At 41.9% G+C, this 19176-nt stretch overlaps 1 protein-coding gene across 4 annotated transcripts in view; it reads right to left on the bottom strand.

Annotated features, from left to right (window-relative positions):
• The window catches only part of FNDC3B (fibronectin type III domain containing 3B), a 191235-nt gene that overhangs the window by 71616 nt on the left and 100443 nt on the right, over nucleotides 1-19176 (bottom strand). For all 4 annotated transcript variants that reach the window (XM_032697955.1, XM_032697954.1, XM_032697953.1 and 1 more), the window contains exons 5-6: nucleotides 18167-18410; nucleotides 15542-15823 (exon numbers count right to left, since the gene is read on the bottom strand). In XM_032697955.1, the coding sequence (XP_032553846.1) occupies nucleotides 15542-15823; nucleotides 18167-18410 (526 nt within the window). The remainder of the gene's footprint in view (nucleotides 1-15541; nucleotides 15824-18166; nucleotides 18411-19176) is intronic.

Here is a 19176-nt window from a genome sequence, read left to right as displayed (position 1 = left end):
TTTCCCTGCTGCACCTTAAACTTACTCCTCCCTTCCCTGCACACCCTCCACAGGCAGGTTCATCACCACCTTCTCTGTTGCCACCTTTCACATATTTGAAGGCATTCCTGCCTCTAAACAAAGCAAGCTCATTTCTTTCAAACCTATATTTACCAGATCCCAACTACAGCAGTCCTCTGGTATGTTTTTTAAATTGGTCTCCATCCTTCTGAAGACATGGTGGCAGCCCTGACCACCGTGTGCCAGCCAAGGCCCTGGCAGCACCAACTAAGGAACAACATACCAATTTACAGAGCTTGCTTGGAGGTTTCCTCTTCTCTTTGTCTATACAGTAACTTGACTCTTGGGGTTTGTGCTCTACTACATCTCTCAGAACTACTGTGCAGAACTATCACACAGCTACAAAAAAAAGGCATGTTTGAGAAGAACTGGCTCAAATGCAACACTTCACTCTTGCCTTCATCAAACTTCTTTCAAGGCCATTTGAGCTCTCCTCCTATTTTGTCCTCCTTCCCTCCCCCTTAACCCACCAAGCACTCTCAGCCCTATCAGAACCTGATATGGACTATAATTTAATAAGCACCAATTCTTATTCTATCCTTCAAGTCCTTAATGAAAATATTGAACAAAATTAGACCTAGGACAAATTCCTGCCTAATCCAGTTTGATGCAGCTTTCCAGTTTGTCAGGAAGGCAGCCCAGGGCAGGGCAGGGTCACGGATAAACTGCCAGGCTACGTGCTGGTTGACAGATGTAACACTGGGAAGAGCAAGCTCAGTGTCACATGGAACACACAGTACTTTACACAACTCTTCCACACTGGGAAAAATGGGGAGCCCTTTAGAATAAAAAACTTGTTAAAAAAATATTTATATTCAAAACAGTCAATTACATCATGCTGAAATATAATACACCAAGGAAGATTATTAATTAAGCCTACAAATGCCTGGATTAGATTTCTAAATGTAAAATATTTCGAATTTCTGTTAATTACATGAAAGCTAATAAAAACACCAATGATAAAAGACAACTGCAGCTCCTGTGACCAAGGTAAGGAGATTGATGTTATCCAACTTTAGATACAATTGTTGGAATACATTCTGAATTTTTAAAAATTGCTGTGCATGAGCATATCACACAGGTTTTCCATTTCTAAGAGCCTTCTCACTGTTGCCAACCTAATTCTCCTGCTGAAATGTCTTAACTGATTTCCACGACCTCATAACTCACTGCTTGTCCTTAAAGACCAAACCATATACAGACAGCAAAAAAAAAATTCAAGCCACTCCCTAAATAACTGAAGGACAACAGAAAATCTATTAACAGAAAAACTCTGTATAAACTCCAGAAAATTACATTTTCAGATCTAAAATAATAAGAAAAAAAATCTCTAGCTATCCTAATTCACTGGGACAATAAGGCAAATGATAATTGGTGCTTGTCTCAACACCACTGTGATTTAGGCATGAATTTAATCCCATGTTTCAGAGATGTCCTGACCATAGTCCATATCTATTAACCTGCTAGTTTCACCTTAACTGCTTCAGTATCCTATTTTTCATGGGACAAGATACTCCAAAATACCTGGAGTGCAAATTCACAACTCATCCTTCTCTAACCAGACACCTGCTATTGCATGGATAAGGATCAGATGTAGAAGCATTCAGACGGAAGTAATGAAGTCACCTGGGCTAAAAAGTGTTTTAAAAATAAATGTCAGCATTTCCAATCCTCCCTGCTCCCTGTTATTGTTTGGATATATGTTTTTCATTGGGATAGTGGAAGGAAAATAAGATCAGCAGTAACCTACAAAGGAAACAAAATGCTGGATGCAAGGGACAAACGGAGACTAAGTGACATGTTGGGTTTGTTTTTCTCTGCTTCTTTGCTGCTACTGCTGGAAGACAGCAATAACAACTCCTACTTGACTGGCTGAAGATCTGAGCGAATTCCTACTGTGAACACGCAGTTGGTCCATTAGAAGGCAGAAAAGGGCTTTCTTAGTAAAATACAGCCACCCCCCCATCCCCATCACATACATTTTACATCTTAAGCAAGTGCTTTGTACATCTCCCAAGGAAGATAACAGGGGCAGTGCACTGTGCATGGCTGCAGCTGGCTGGGTTTGAAGGAACACCAAATTAAACAATGACATAACCCACAGAAACAGAGGAAGCCCAAGCTGAATCTGCTGGAACAACAAAACACTTACACACAGGACCTCCTCTTGGAGCACTCTCTTTTCATACTTTTGACTTGCTTTAGCTTATTTTCTGTGTCAAAATATTTTTCCTTTCTATTTTCGGCAGCTTCCCTTTTGCTATCACATTACAGCAGCTCACACACTACGTGGGGTTGAGAAGACAGTAAAAGCTTAGCAGATAAATGAAGTAGTGGCCATCCCTCTATCTTTTGGTCAAGTACACAACAGCACAGCTGATTCATACAGAAGTACCTAACTGAGAAGACATGTTTAAAATTCTGTTGGTTTTTACAAGCATAATTTCCGTGCTACAGGCTGCAATTTCAGAGTGCTCTTCTAGGCTGTGCTGGCATCGGCAAAGCTCCTGGTTGAGCAGGCAGGCAGCATCCACATGTACACATCAGGTGGAGATCACAGAATCAGAATCAGCTGGGTTGGAAGGGACCTCTGAGATCATCAATTCCAGCCCTTGGTCCACTACCACCATAGTTGCTAGACCATGGCACTAAGTGCCACATCCAGTCTTATCTTAAATACCTCCAGGGACAGAGAATCCACCACCTCCCTGGGCAGCCCATTCCAACGCCTGATTAATGTCCAACCTAAACCTCCCCTGGCACAGCTTAAGATCGTGCCCTCTTGTCTTGCTGATAGTTGCCTGGGAGAACAGACCAACCCCCACCTGGCTACAACCTCCTTTCAGGTAGCTGTAGGGAGTGAGGAGGTCTTCCCTGAGCCTCCTCTTCTCCAGGCTGAACAGCCCCAGCTCCCTCAGCCTCTCCTCGTAGGACTTGTGCTCAAGTCCCTTCGCCAGCCTCATTGCTCTTCTCTGGACCTGCTCCAGCACCTCACTGTCCTTCCTGAACTGAGGGGCCCAGAACTGGACACAGCACTCCAGGGGTGGCCTCACCAGCACCGAGTACAGATACTCTATGTGGTAACACCTCCTCATTCCAACAAACCCTCCTGCATGTGACAGCTGTGAATATGGTTGAGTCCTTGTGGCTAAAAATCTTGAGCCTCTCCAGCTTGCCTCTCTCTCATCCCTGCAACAGAGCAGGTTCACCATTGTACCCAGGAGGGACTCCCAGTGCTGCTCTGGGGGTTCCATGCTGGATGGGCACCAGAAAGAGCAGCAGCTCAATGTGCCACTGGTCAGATCACACACACAAACTTTGAAAACAAGTTTTTCTTCTCTTGTCTTGTCTCTTCTACATGAACATTAGACATCACTACCCCATAGCCCAATGCAGTTCATTAAGTGTGAAACTATGAGACCAAAGTAAACGGTTATTAAAAAAAAAATAAATCAAAAGAGACATAACTAATCTGTTCTAATTAAGCAATTAATTTAATCAATTGTCCCTTCCCATACTTTGCTTAAGGCACAGAAAGGTGCCCAAGGACTGCTGAAAGAACTGTTAGAATGTAAGTGACATTACTTCTCTTTCTTTGTTTTTAAAAAAACATTACCTCTCTCCTTCCTTGACTTTCTGTCTTTCCTGATTTGGCTGGATTTATAGGAGCTACATATATGTGATACATCTTTGCAAAACATTTTTCTACCTATCTTTCAGCAGTTTGTAAGTGGTCTGTCTACCTGCAGTTGCCATTAATACCTTTAATTTCTAACAAGATGGGGTCCTTTCACTTGACAAGGAGATTGAAAGGCCCCCCTAAAATTTTTCTGGAGCTCCTGACTCCCACTTCCCAGGTAGAAGGCTGGCGTTTCAATCCCACTACCAACTTTGCCAACAAATGCTAATCTTCTAGATACAATCAAGTTCTTCACACCCCTCAAAATTTTGTACAATAGTTGGGATGAAAGGCTTGCCTTACCCTTAATTCCTTCAATTTATTTCTGTGCTGCTTCATGCTTTGTCCCCCTCAGTTCTCCTCATTCCCTACGACCATCTGCCTGTCTGGCCATCGTTAGCACTCAAGGGTTGCCCTCCCAGGCTGATGGACCCAGGGGTCATTCAGAAGGACAAGTAACCTCTGCAAATTCACCACCTTGTTGTTACCATCAGCCCAGGCTGCCCCAGGTGATGTGACCATAAAAACTCCACAAGTTTCCCCAGCCCAAGGCAGGAGGAGGGTTAGAGTTAGATACCGACATTTCTTAAAATGTAACACGGCGGCTCAAAATGCCATCTGACACCAGCTGTGAAATGACATCATCTGGCATTTACAGAGGGGAGGAGATTTCCTCTCGAGAAGAAAGGCTCCCAGCAGCCAGGCAAGCAAGAACCTGAGCACCACCAACACAGACAGTGAAAGGAGCCTCCCGGCTCATCCTTACACTGACAAAAAGCACAAGTTTGACAGCACCAAAAATTAGTCTTCTCTTCCCAATTTGGTCATTGACAGCTCCACTGTGTTCCACCACAGGCATGGTTTTGTCTCTGTCACTCTTCAGTGTCCCTACTGGGACAGCCACAGCCAAGTGCTGCTGGGGCAGAGGTGATCCCAGCACCTTCCAAGAACTGAGGTGGAAAGCACAATCCCTAATGAACTGACAAGTCTCCAGTGTCACCAATCTGGGCTTTTAAATCCTGTGACTGCTGCCCCATGCCAGTGAGGAAATATTTTTCTCTGAAACACTACCTCCAATGTAGGGGGACAACAGCACCAGCATTTAACCCACAAAAAACCCAAAAACTTACTTCTTCTTGACCTTCAAAAATGTGACCATAGGCAATTCCGGCCATAAAACCCTTTGCTAATCTGGCTGTTACACACAATAAAGGCATTTTCCTGATCAAGCACAAAACCAGCAAAATAACCTGCATAACTGCATATTTGCACAGAAAAACAAGCAGGCAGCACAGCCAAAACAGACTCCATAGGAGCTCCAAACCTGGTGGGGATTAAACAGAGCACCTCAGCCAAAATTAACAACCTCCTTGCCAGTGAACCTCGTAAAGCCACCAAGTCTGCTGCAACAATACAAAGGCAGCAGAGCACTTCCCCAAGGCAGAGGCACAGCACTGCCCAGATGATCTAAGAAACTTTAAAGAAAATACCCACAAGCCAAATTTTGCCCTCAGTTCCAACTCCTCAGCCCTCACTTGAATCAAAGAAATGTGTCCTTTATATTTCATGATGGGCAACGAAAAGCGCTTCTGGATGCCGTGTTTTAGCAATAACCACTATTTCACCCTCAAGAACAGAGTCACAGCTAAGCAAACTGTTCATCCTTTATGAGAAAGTAATCAGGGAAAGCTTTCCCTAAAACAGGATAACACTAGAAAATGTGTCATCTTTTCACTGTTCTTGATTTTGTCTTAACATTTACATTAAAGCCAAAGTTCTATTTCTATGCACACGGCTTCAAAAGAGGTTAGATTTGACAGGAAAAGCCTAGTTTTTTAAAAAAAAAATAATTCCAAATCATAATGCTAGAAATACAAAGATTTTTCAGGGAGCCTGCATTGGGATTTTTCACTGTTAATCTAGTGAATGGCTGCAGAGATACACTGTTTTTTGAATGAACCCCAGTTCAGCTTCTCTGTTACCATTGTAAATTACTGACCTATTTTTTTCAGATGAAAACTATGATAAAATGAGATTGCAATGAGTGATGGAGGAGATCACAGTAATCCTGGAAACCAAGGAACATGTTTTTTTTCTTTCCACTCAGCCCAGGCACCACAGCTCAGAGATGGGGAAGGCAAAGGGCTTCCACCCCCATATTTAAATCAACCCAAACATCTGCAGATTGACAGTAGAAGAGAAATTAGTTCTTTCCTCATGACAGATGACAATCAACTGACTTGAGCAATCCCAGCCTAAAATGTTTTGCAGTCAAGTCTGAATGATGAACTGTAACTATGTGAGCCAGAATGATATTAAACAGCATATTTAAAAAAGATCGAGGGCTAAATTTCTAGAATGCAAAAGTAAGAAAGGTTGATGTAATGTTAACTGTGTCCTCCCATGTCTGAGATGTGAGGAGTGCACTCAAGAATGTTTAAAAAACCTGATCTATGATGTCTGTACCAGCTTTTTACCAGTGAGCTCAAAGCGCTGCCTGGGCAAATAGCAGTCCTGTGTGGGACAAGGGCAAAATGCAATCTCTGATGTTTTCACAACCAGTTTCACCACTAAGAACCTTCAGAAACATTTAAAATATTTCACAGAAATATCCACCTGATTACCACTCGCTGGGAAGGATTCAACAAAGCTCCAGGAATTTCAGCTCATTCTGGATTTCATTGCTGAGATGAAATTCAGGCACAAGTCACATGAATCACAGCAAATCAAAGCAGCTGCTTCTAAGCACAGCTCCTTAGAGGGGAAAAAACCCCAAAACACCAAGAAATAAAAACAACAAAAACCCAAACTCAGGACAAAATCTTTTTATAACAAAACCTTGGAGAAAACTGAAATGGCTGCTTCACTTTAGAAGAGTGTTTATCCCTTCTGTTAAGTGTAACACTCAAAGCATCACCTTGCATTAAGATTTTTCCTTCCCTTAAAAGCGAATACACTGAAGGTCACAAAAACTTTGAAAATCAATTCCACCCTTCCTCAGAAAAGGAAAACTAACTGATGGGGTTTGAAGCACAGCCTAAGAATGTTCAGTAAACAAATCACATTAACTTCTGTGGGACATGAAATTTCATTTCACCACCTTTGCAAATCCAGCTGGACATAGAGACCGACATTGTTCAGAACATCTGACTATACAAATAAGGGTTGTTCATTAAATTATTAGACCTTAACATGTTTTATTTTTTATACTCTGGAGGGAGGAAATGTTCTACCTCTTCCCTATAAATACTCTCTCCCTTTTGGCTCAGTGTCCCAGATACTGCCAAATAAGGGAAACACAGTTCCCTTCCTTTGTCGGTGGTCCACCTTATCTCCTCTTAACTAGTGAGAATACACTGTTTATCTTGCTCTGAAGCTTTCAGACCTTGGTGTAACTCTTCTCCCCAGCACAGGGATTTAACCACTGAGCATTTAAGCAGGATGAAAATGTACTTAGTATGACTTTTTTCTGTTGGTTGGGTATCTATAAATTACGTAAGTTCCTAGGAAGAAAGTTCAGATTTCAGTCTTCTGGATTTGACTGTCAGTTGCAGCAGAAGCTGCAAATTCTTGAGATAATACAAAGATCCTCTGGGGGGAAGAGGCTGTGCCTTACGTCATTCAGCACTGACTTCCTGATAAATGATGGAGCAGATAGCTTATCCAGCTCCCCCTGCCAAGGAGATCCTGCTGGCAAATGAGGCAAGGCAGGGATGAAAGCAGACAAGAAGAAAAATATGAGAGTCTACAGGGGTTGATCAGCATTTGGAAAAACAGCCTTGGGGTAAAACTCAGGCCACTGTCAAAAGGGTTTTTAAGTCACCAACAAGATCGAATGTGAGCCCTGGAGCCAGATTTACACACCCCCCCCCCCTACTAGATATGTCCTATAGGTTCCTAGGTGGATTTCAATCTGTGTTTCTTGCAGGTTACCACACTTACAAAGACTGGGGAGCTTCAACTAAAGTTTATTTTGTCCAAGCTGCTGTGATGAGACTGAAAAATGTAACCAGAACTGTGGTGACCCATCCTGCCCCACTCATGCCTCGGAGCTGTGGATGCCCAGGAGACCAGCTCTTAGAGCACCTTATAACCATGATGGATCATGTGTATTCCCAGATACTCTGATGTTTTGTTTGCATTTTCAGGTACAAAAAGTCTGGATGAAACTAAGTTTTAGGCATTTATATTCACCTTTAAAAGCAGCTGACAGTGAAGATGGGAGAATATTGTGCAATTAAATTAAGAGGCAACACTCCCACTTAGCTGACGAAGAGATTCTCTTATCTACGACTTCTTGTGCCTAAGTTATGAAGCTGGTTCTTTAGTCTTTCAAGATAAGTGCCTAAAAATAGAGTATCTCCTCTCTCCCTGCCCCAGCCCCTCTATCTTGCAGAACTTAGTGCTAATGAAGCACAAAACAGGCTCTGCCAGAACAAAACCATGTGGTGTGAAAGAAGGTAGGACTGCCATGGTATTCAGGCTTCCCATAAACTTGGGGGTTTTTCCTATAGTATGGATACAGCAAGAGAATACCTCCATGCTAACAACATTTCACATGCAGACAAGATTTCATAGGCTTATAAATTCCTGGAAATTATTCTGCATGTAGGCAACTTCTGGGAAAGAGTTGGTCAAGATGCACTAGCAGGAACTACCCACAGACAGCTCAAAGCAAAACACTGCTGGGTTTGGAACTGGGCAAAGCAATGGCTGAGGCAGGGAGTGCACTAGCGCTGGGCACGGACTTGCTTTTCAGTACCACTGCTCAATTTCTGAAATTTAGCTTTTACCTTTCTCCATCAAAGCCCCCATGATGTAAGTTAACCTTCAAGACAGCAGAGGAAACAGGGATTTGTTTCTTTCCCTCAACACAGTGTATTTCAGTAATGCTGGACAAACATTTTAGCAATTTTTCTTGCTGAAGAAAAGTCACAAATTAAGCCTGATCTGGATAAATTCCTGCAGGCACACAGACTGACATGAACTTGGGAACGTACTCTGCCTGAACCCTGCAATATGTTTCTAATACAGTCAGTCTATATAGAGCTTGCTTAAGTGGTTACTTTACGTGACTATCAGGCAAAATATTATTTGGTGAGAATCTGTGTGGCCCAGCTCATGGAGTTCACTCTGGTACACAAAGGTGTGCTCTCAGCACGTTAACATCAGAAGTATCTGAGGCTCACAACCATTTTGTTTACTGCCTGAATAAACAATGTCACAGCCTATTATTTTTCAGAAAATACCAGAGATAAAGACTGTTTAAGAAGCAGGCATATTTCCAAATAGAAACAAACAAAACCACCAAGGCTCAGTCATTATGTGGGAGATAAGGTCAAGGCACGAGAATATCACACTGGAAATTCCAGGTGTCACAAATGAACAGTGGTTTCTCAAGTTCAGACTATGCCCTAATTAATGTATCCTATTTCCTCTCACGTATTAAAGATTACAGAATGCATGCACACAACACACAACATTTATTTCTAATGAGATATAAGTCTAAAGAATTCAGCCAAGTAGTATTAGTTGCTAAAACTACTAAAAAATGCAGTAGGAACAGTAACACTATTTAGATTTCGTGTGTGATTCTGATCTATGCTCACAAGATTCAACACGTCTCTGTTTCCACTAAATATTATGTTTCACATTGCATTACTTGGTATAATAGTAAAATTCACTTAGCCTGACAGATGTATTCTACTCTTCAGAGGGTTTTTTTCCATGTTACTAATAAAATCACTGTGTCAGTTTTGGTAGGTTGTTTTTCAGATGACAATCTTGAAGAAATTCATTTTATAGAACCAAATAAATTTAGGGACACCAGGGAAACTGCACTTACATAGGGGTATTTTTTACAGAGGCAGAAAAAACATTTATCAGTTTTGTCTCCAGAACATTTCTACATTGGTTTAACAGAAGTCTTTATTAGCATGTACCAAATCATCAGTTCCTGGCTAAAAGAACACAAAAGTTCCATGTATTGCCAGTGCTTCTCAGTCTCTTTGCTTACATGGACCAAAAGTGATGAAACTACTTTAAGCTTTTAAATCTATAGGATATACAAACACAGATACATGTATGACTCAATAAGCTTGCAAAATGGATTCAGGACCAAAATAGAAAAGAATTGACAGGATCTAGAATGAGTAAGTAGAGGAACTTTGCCTGGTTCCTGTCTGCAGTGAATCACAGCTCCTTCAATTTCCCTTTAATTCACAGCTCCAGATTAAAAAAACCCAACTTGATAGAGGTAAACAAAAATAGAAAAAAACCCCATGTTTTTCCAAAATATATTTAAATGTTATACAGAAGAGACAGAGAGAACAGGATAGGGTTGTGTCAGGAATGCCTCTGCTCTGGTTTTTCATACATCACCACTCTGCATCGTGTACTTGCAGCTTGCAGAGTGCAGGGATACCTGCTGGTACCAGCTCTTGCTAGGCCAGGCTAGTCATACCTCCAATTCACTTCTTCACCTCAGGACTTCTGCTTTGACAAGTTAAGTACTTATTCTAAAACGTTTTCAAATTAAAACCACCATAGTTGAAGTTCTCTTGCCAAGCCCATTTTCCATGTATTACCATGTATTCTCCTCAAAGAAATGAGCACGCAGAGCTATAGCCACATCTCCTGAGAAATGTCCACTGGCAATGCAGGCAGGAATTTGAAGCCATGGTTTTCACCTTTGGGAGTAGCTGGAGGCTGCTCCAGTGCACAAAATCAGATTGATAAAACCTTCACAACAGGAAGACAACATCTCTGAGCTTTTAAACTGGTTGTACACATGACATTGGTACTACAAAAGTTAATGATCTATTAATAGTCTCTAAAAACTCTTTGAACTGTTAATTGCTTCTAATCTTTTTCCCTCCCTTCTCCACATGTAAAGCACATCAATGCCACATGTAAGAAATCAGCTGCTTAGAGCAGTAAAGTGGACACCAACTCAGCGTTCCTCACTTTGGGCAGCTGAAAAGCAAATCTGATTTTCAAAACTGAGTTAGACAAGTTCACAAACAATAGGTCAACAAGTGGGCACCCGAAGGGCCAGGCAGGACTAAATCCTCTGTGGTGCCCGGCAGGTTGGGATGCTGATGCCGGAGCAGGGACCAGTGTGTAGGATGCAGCTGGGATTGCAGGCCCCCCCTCAGCATCATCATCAACACAACTGCTGAAAACAGACCACTGGGCTCGGTGGGCCCCTGCTCTGACCCTGTAGAGTCAAATCTTCTGAAATCACCACCAAAAAAATCCCCTATGGATGTTCACATAAAGGCACACGCGACCGCCCCGGAGCCGCCTCCCTGCCCAGGCTGGGTCTGTTTATTCTGGCACCCAGCTCCCAGCACCCACCCAGCTCCTGCACAGGATGCACATAACAATCCATTGCCTGCTTTCCACTTTTACCCATTTGAAGTGTTTTAGTTTGGGCTATCCTAGGCTCTTCAAACTTCAATGAGGATTAAAAAGATTTTATCTCATTTGAAGGAAAAAGAAAATGTTTCATTAGGAAATAGGCAAAAGCATTGTAAGAATGCTCCAAACTGCTTATGTTCCCACAGTACTTGCAGCCACACACAGGACTTCTCAAACTACCAGATCACTACATGACCAAGAAGTGAACCACTAAGTGCATGAGAAGGAAGTGACTCAGACTGAAATTCATAAAGGACAGCAAGAATGGGACAGGATTTCCGCTTGCAGCTCTTTTTACATGGCAAGGCTCCTTCAATGAAAAAAAACCCAACCCACAAAAAACCCAACCCTGCTCCCTCCTCTCCCATTCAGCTTTTAAAACAGCTCTGCAGAAAAGCTAGAGTATGGATTTTAAATCAGTCCCTACATCATACCTCCAAGCCTTCTGTCTGTACATGAGACCATCCATCATCTTACCACTAACAGAATAGTTACTATATTTTCAGACAATTATAAACCATCAGCTTCCTTTTTTTGGCCTTAAAATGGCATATTTCCAACATAACTAGAAATCTTCATTTACAAGTGTACCTCCCAACATAACGACATGATGCTGTCAATGGAAAATATCAGAACTGCACTTACATCCCCAATCTGAAACTGTTAATGTCCTAGTAAAAAGAGGTTCTGATGTTATGTTATAGATCCAGCCCAGGACAAGAGTGCATTATAGAAACAACAACGTATTTTTAATGTACCATCATGTTGTTCAGAGCACAGAGTGACAGAGAGGAGCACATGCTGGGTCCACAATTGAAAAGGTGACTGAAAAAAAATACTCCAGAGTAATTTACTTAAATTCAGTCCTATTAAGGATTTATCACCCCACTTCTTCCAACAGTGCTGAATCAGCTTTTGGGGGAACCCCTGGTTCTCAATATTGGCAAGAGGCAATAAGCTATTGATATATGGCAGAATTTTTCTTGAGCACTTACTCAAATGTCATAGGCATAATACATGCAATGAGTGTAGATTTGGATGGAAAAGTACATTGTTAACTTAAGTATCTCATGTCCTGAGATTTATGTCACCCCTTTTCAGGGAAAAGAGCAGATCTGTCCTTGCATTGTACACTGAACGTTTTCCTCAATAATATTCATAGGATCATTGAGTGGTTTGGTTTGGAAGGGACCTTAAAGACCACATAATTCCAACAGCCCTGTCCTGGGCTAGATCGGGTTGCTCAGAGCACCATCCAACTTGGTCTTGAACACTTCCAGGGATGGGGCATCTACAGTTTCTCTGGGCAGTGTGTGCTAGGGCCTCACCACCCTCACAGGGAAGAATTTCTTCCTAATATCTAATCTGAATCTGCCATCTTTGAGTTTAAAGCCATTCCCCTTGCTCTTCTCACTCCAGGTCCTTTTCAAAAGTCCCTCTCCAGCTCTCCTGGAGCCCCTTTAGGCACTGGAAGAGGCAGACTGAAGAACAGAAACTCCCATCTTCCACTTTCCTGTCACAAACGTCACTGTGCAGATCATATTCCTCTGCTGATTAAAGCAGACACTCAAATTGCCTCTCAGAGCATCAGCTCAGGAGCAGCTGGGACTGCTGGGAGAGACACCTCCTGCCACCAGTGAGCTCCTACCCATGCTTCCAGCACCAAGGCAGCTTCCAAGACTTTTCTTCCAACAGCCTGGTCCCTAAGGAAAGGAATCACTGCCACACTGTAGCACTGCCGACAGGCTGCGTTCTGCAGCAAACACAGCTTAGGGTGAACAAGTGTCTGCTCCAGCTGTGTCCAGGGCTCCCAAAGTCTCCTCCCTTCCCAGGAGCTGGCTCACTGGATTGCTCTGACATCCAAACACCTAAAAGAAGCCTGCCAGCTCTACTGGATAAACACACACACACACCACAACCAGCTATGAAACGGTACACTATAAAGCACATCAGAATCCCCAGTAAATAATTCATGTAAACAAACCCCTCAGCTCCAGTTCTCCTTCACGTTACAGTAAAATTCATACATTCCTACTTGCCTCTTGAGAGTTTTTTGGCTAAGTAGTTTTCTAAATAAAGACTCTTATTCCCTACAAATTTTATATATATATATGCATTTATATATATTAATAGATTTTCCAGGCTATTCTGCAACTTTGGAAGAAGCCACACAGCACCATCAAATTTTTAACCATTAGCAGGCTTGAACTGATACACATCCACAAAACCTTTAAGTTTAAATCCCTTTGCTACTTGTTGCTTCTGACGCATTCATTTTCCTGGCTATTCTAAACACACTGTCATCTTAGCAGAACAAATCAAAACTAGCAACTGTGCCCAGATTGTTGTTAACTCTCACCTCAATTACCTGTATCGCCATGTTAATCAGGTATTCATCAATAAATCCCAAATAATTCAAGAAGAAACAGAGAAGGTAAATATAAAAGCAGAAGATATTATTAGGAGCTTACAAATATCAAGTGGAAACTTATTTTAGCAAATTGCTCAGTAGGAACCTTTAAGAAACCTCCGTGACCTTTCTGCAGAAATTTGCACATAGGTATACATGTATGACTCTAATAATACACTTTGATGTCAAAGAGCTCACTTTTTTTTTTCTTTTAATATGAAAAAAACTTCTCCTATTCCTGCTTTGGCCATGGATTTTGCTGCAGGGCAGTCTGATGTGACTCCTGGGCTGCCATCTCCGGGTGGAGATGCAGAACCCAATTTTAAAAGGCAGGAGGGTGGGACAACAGATATTTATTTGCACAGCCTCCTGTTAGGGACCTGTTCACAGTCTGGGGGAGGACTCCACCACTTGGTGTTCCCAGTTTTAAGGCACCCTCTGGCTGACAGACTGGATGTGCTGTAGCCATGACTTCACTGATTTTGCTGGCATTTCAAAAGTGCTCACGTTCTTCAGCTGCAGCACAACAGACTAGTCCAAGACAACAAATCAGACAAACACAAGGGTTGCAGGAAACCTTTAAACAAGACTTTTTAAAATTAAATCTAGATTATTTTGAAAATGATCATCCAGGCTGACTCTGTACCCACTGAAGATACATTGTGAGGCTTAGCTGTTAAGACTACACTTTATTCCAGGTCTTTCACACATGTGCCTCCAAACCTCTCATGTATTCCACCTCAGATAAACAGCTAAACATAAATAAGAATACTAAAGGTCACATAAGCTGATTGACAAGAAATAACTAGAAAGTCTAATGCAGTGATTCATTTTCTTGGATTACAGCATTCCCAAATTACAGCTAATTCTAAAGATCCTGAAGCATGTCTGCAAATCCTCATTCCTTACCGTGCCAGCAGCATTTTTTCCCCCCCTTTGGCTATTGATTTAGTTAGTTTTCATGAACATTTATTTCAGTTATGTCTCACAAGTAAAAGTACATGGTCAAATAAACATACACTATAGATAGATAATGGAAAACCTAAGTCATATGCATAAATTCACACAAGAGATTTCAGAGTGTGCTACATTATAAATATCCTGGACATGATGGGTATAAGCTTGGTTACTACATCAAAGTTTGTTAAGGCAGCTGCAGCTGTAACAGTTAGCAAAGAGACAGGCAGAGATGGGAAAGGCTGAAATGTAAAACAAGTTACTAAGCTAAATTTAGGTAGAACTGTCTGTGTGCAGAATGGCTGGTGATAAATGAGATTTGATTACAATAAAACTTTACATCATTCATTTAAAGTTTTACATTTTTAAAGGGTAAGCCTCTGAAAATGCTGAAGTAAATTATTTCAAAAGTATCCAGTATTTGATATGAATGTGAAGTATTTGACCCCTAATTCCAATGGCTAAGATTAAGGAATTTCTTCTCAATTTTCTTCTGTTTCAATTAATCATAGCTCCATTGAACTTTCATATTAAAAAACTTGTTTTTTCAGCCATCACCTCTAAACTTTATAATAACTTTACTAGGTTTACCCAGGAGATGCAAAGTAATGGCACCCAGTAGATGCAAAGTAATGGCACCCAGTAGCTAGGTTTTGGTTATAGCTCAATTGTCCATAAAGATTTTTGCAAAGTGCCAAAGATGCCTCTACGAAAAGCAAAACAAAAGACCTTGCCCACAAAATGCATTTCTGCTTCCAACAGACAGAAAGAGAATGATGCTGCATCTCCCAAGGGAGTACTCGTGAAAGATGGGGAGGCAACCAGATCACCTCACAAAACAAATCCAGTACAGCAAGCTCAGTGTCTCTACGTAAGTTCACGCTGAATTAACGCCGCCTTCACGCACGGGTGGCAGCGGTCTTTGCCATGGTCACTCGACCCACACAGAGGAGGCCATAAGCTGGAAAAGTGCAATAAAAAGGAATTTAAAAATAAATAAAATCCGTCTTTACCATGTGGGTCTTGCTCATTCGACTTTGGGCTGCTCCTCGCCCTGCGCTCCGGCTTCTTGGCGGTCGGGGCTGCGCCGCCGCTGCTGGCGCCGTTGTGGCTCTTGGCGTAGCCGTTGTACACCGTGGTGCAGCTGCCGATATGGCTTTTGTAGATGGAGGAAGGGGGGCTGTTCAGGCGGTTCTGACGATCAATCTGCCTGTCTTTGAGTTTTTTGTGCTGTGGTTTGCTGTACTGATCCTCCCTGGTGATGTAGCTGGACATCCCGTATAGTGGTATGATTTCTGAAAATGGAAAGGGTTCACCTGCGTTAACTTGGAACAACAAAAATCACCGGAATTTTTTTTTTTTTTTTTTTCAGAAAACAGAATTCCTGACTTTCTCCAAACGAAATCACTCCAGATCTGCCTGGAGATTTTACAACAAAACAATTTTTTTTTTCCTTAAAAAAAGCTTTTCAGTGGGACTGATGATTTTTTTGTATTAACTGTGCTCCTTAGACGATAGAATTTCATAACTCTTTGAATGAGCGTGTAAAATACAGCAATTAGGGTGATAGCTTTTCCCCTCCTTTTCAGTCTTTGTGTTTCAGGGACACAGATTTCAAGCAGAAATCCACGGAGACTGATCTTCAGGAAAAAGCCTTCATAAGTTCAGAGCAATTTAGCATTTTCTTCCCCAGGGCCTGACTGGACAGAACAAGCTGAGATGTGTTGGTTTCAAGCTGCCATCCCTGATTACATGCAATTTAATTTCCCAGGATAAATTGACTTTACAATTCTGTCAGCTGTGCTGCCTAAGCAGAGAAGTGCAACATGAAGTGGAAGCTTTGGGAAGTAAAACTATCTTAAAAAAGTTTGAGAATTATCATAAATATCATATGTACACTTCCTCAAATTCAATCTTCACCTCCCCCCTCCACGGATGACTCTCTCTAAGCTAATGCAGGTCAGCTTGCAGGAATCACAGTATTTTCTGCTTTTCTCTATCATTCAGTCCTCCTTTTTGAGCTCCAGTTCTTGAGTGTGAACCTTGAACATATTCATGCCCAAAATAGTTTTGTCTTTGTTAGCAAAATAACAATTGATACTTGATATATTAGTCTTTTATCCTATCTCCATTCAGAAGTTATGGTACACACTTCTGATGCAAACAAGTATCCTATCCAGCTGTTCAAGGCCTGTTTGTAAGTTGAGATTGCCATTTTACTGTATTGTAATTTTTTCAAGCTTTTCAACTAGCCAGATTTCTTTCTTGGTATGTCAGTGCATCTTGGCCTTCGTCTTTCTTATTTCCTTATTTGTATTATCACAGCAACTAGCTGCCTAAAACCAGCATGCTACAAATAAATGCTGTTTTTTAAAGTATAAGCCATTGCACAGCTAATGGGAAACAGTGGATTAACACTCATCAGTACAGCATTCACCAATTATTTCAGTGTACAAGCAACCAAGGATTTTGTTTTAAATTTTACTCTTAAGTTGAATCAGTTTCTTGGCATCTCCAGGCTACAGAAATATTCAATATGTAGTTACCCAGCAGCTCTGTGTTTGCTTTGCACTATATTTGCATGCAAGACTTTTTCAGGCAATATGACAAACTGCTCTGTTCCCTTTTCAAGTCCTTCCCTTATGAATCTGGATGGCTACACTATCCCACCAGGTTCCTGAGCTTCCCACTTCCTTGCTCCCAGTATAATGAAATTAAATGTAAGCTGTAAGGGTCCATCCCTCACAAGGTCTGTTGGGCAACACAAAATTCAAGAGGTAGCATCTGTAGATGCCTCCCCCTCTCTCTTTTTGCCTCTTCCTTCCCACTCCAGTAGAACCCCACTTCTGGTGACATGACTTAAACATACTCTTTAGAAAGGGTTTTAAGTCCAGGTAGTTCAGCAGTAATGTAAATCCACGAATCCTGAACCCACTTGCATGTCAAACATCTCAAGTAGCTTTGCAGATTACTTTTTTGTTTAATGCCCTCTTTCAGATTACACAAAGACTTATCTCCAGGGTGGCAGAAACACAGCAGTACATAGTTCAGACAGAAATATGCCCCTTTCACTCCTTTCCTTGCAATTGCTTCCTCATGGCCTGATTAGAGTTGCCATGCTACCCTTTGGTTTTGGACAATGCCTTGCAGTGACTTACTGCACAGTCTCCACTAGAATAACAAACAGAAAATGCCTGTTATTTCTTGGAAAACCACAGAAATCACATTAGGGCCAACAGGAAGCGGTATCCGGCTTTTCCCACTGGAAACGATCCATGTTAGGATCCAGCACTCTGCATCCATCATCATTCCCAAACCAGGACTGACACGTTTTGTCTCTAAGTTTTCTGTACAATGCTGCATCGTGACACAGCAAGAACAACATGACTCATGTCCCTAGTTTGGAGCACTGGATGAGACATCTCTTCCCACTGTATTCACAGATTAAGTTAAAAGTGGTTTTGTTTCTGCAACTTAGAGTTGCAACATAGGATTGCCTGGTGTTGCCACTCTCTGGCCTGCTTGGATATTAAAGGAGGCTCCATCCATGTAGACAAAGCCACACTACAACATCTCCACTTCATTCCTACTCTTGGTTTCCCTAGCCCTTAACGAACACAGGCATGAAACACCAGTACCTTGTTCTCCGTATATTGTCGGGGGAAGATGATGCTGTGGGAAAAACTGCGGTGGCATGTCCCCAGGTCCAGTGACAGGAGGATAAAAGGCTGTATGCGAGTTGTGGATGAAATGAGGGTGGTGTGTCAGGTACGGAGGTAAGTGATGGGTTGGCGAGATGGCCGAGGGGTAGCTGGGGGGGTAACACTCCGGAGACTGCGGGGTGACCACCACCCTCCGAACGCCCGTGTTGTCTTCTATCACCTGGAAGGGAAGGCAGGGAAAGGAGTACGTTATGCAGTATCTGACCCAGGCACATTTTTAAAACAGCACTGTTTACGCTTTGTTCTCCCATTGCAAAACAGTTGGCCCTTCGGTTTACTTTCGTGAATAAACACATTTCTAAAATTAATATCAGTAGAAATAACCACAGTGGTGGATGTGGCTTCTCCTGGAGACTCAGATAGCCACACTAATCACTGGGAGTTGTGCTGCTGCTAGTGATAACTATGTGGGTAGGAGACAAAATAAATAACCTGCATTTAGGGAGGAAAACAATTGAAAAAGGAACACAAAGTACCAAAATAAGTGTACTGGTTGGAACCAACCTTAGATTCTGCCCATAAAATTTCTACCATGGACTTTGACAGCAGTCCGAGTATGGAGTTAGTAACACTTGGAAAGTAGCTGGCACTGCTACTGCAAAGAGGCTGTGTGTGTGCACAGAGACAGGTACTCTGCAGGAACCTGCTGTGTTGACACACATTTGCAAAAGAATTGCTCTGTTCATAACAAGTATCTATTCAAGACAAATCACAGGGCAGAAGGACTGTTTCTGCTACAGAGCTGGTCTATACATCCACACAAATCCACTCTGGGATATGCATAACTTGGCCCCCAATGCCCTAGTCAAAGCATGTAAAAACAGATGTAGGAAGGCGGGAATGTGCTTAGGCTGAAAAATGTTTTTCAGGTTATAATTTTTCCAGAGTTATATTTCTGGAGAACAGTCAATCAGCCAAATTTCAGT

The sequence above is a fragment of the Chiroxiphia lanceolata genome, chromosome 10, assembly GCF_009829145.1.
Source record: "Chiroxiphia lanceolata isolate bChiLan1 chromosome 10, bChiLan1.pri, whole genome shotgun sequence".
In the NCBI taxonomy this organism is placed as follows: domain Eukaryota; kingdom Metazoa; phylum Chordata; class Aves; order Passeriformes; family Pipridae; genus Chiroxiphia; species Chiroxiphia lanceolata.
The sequence above is the reverse complement of the archived record's forward strand: the minus strand, read 5'-3'. Positions and strand labels throughout refer to the sequence as shown.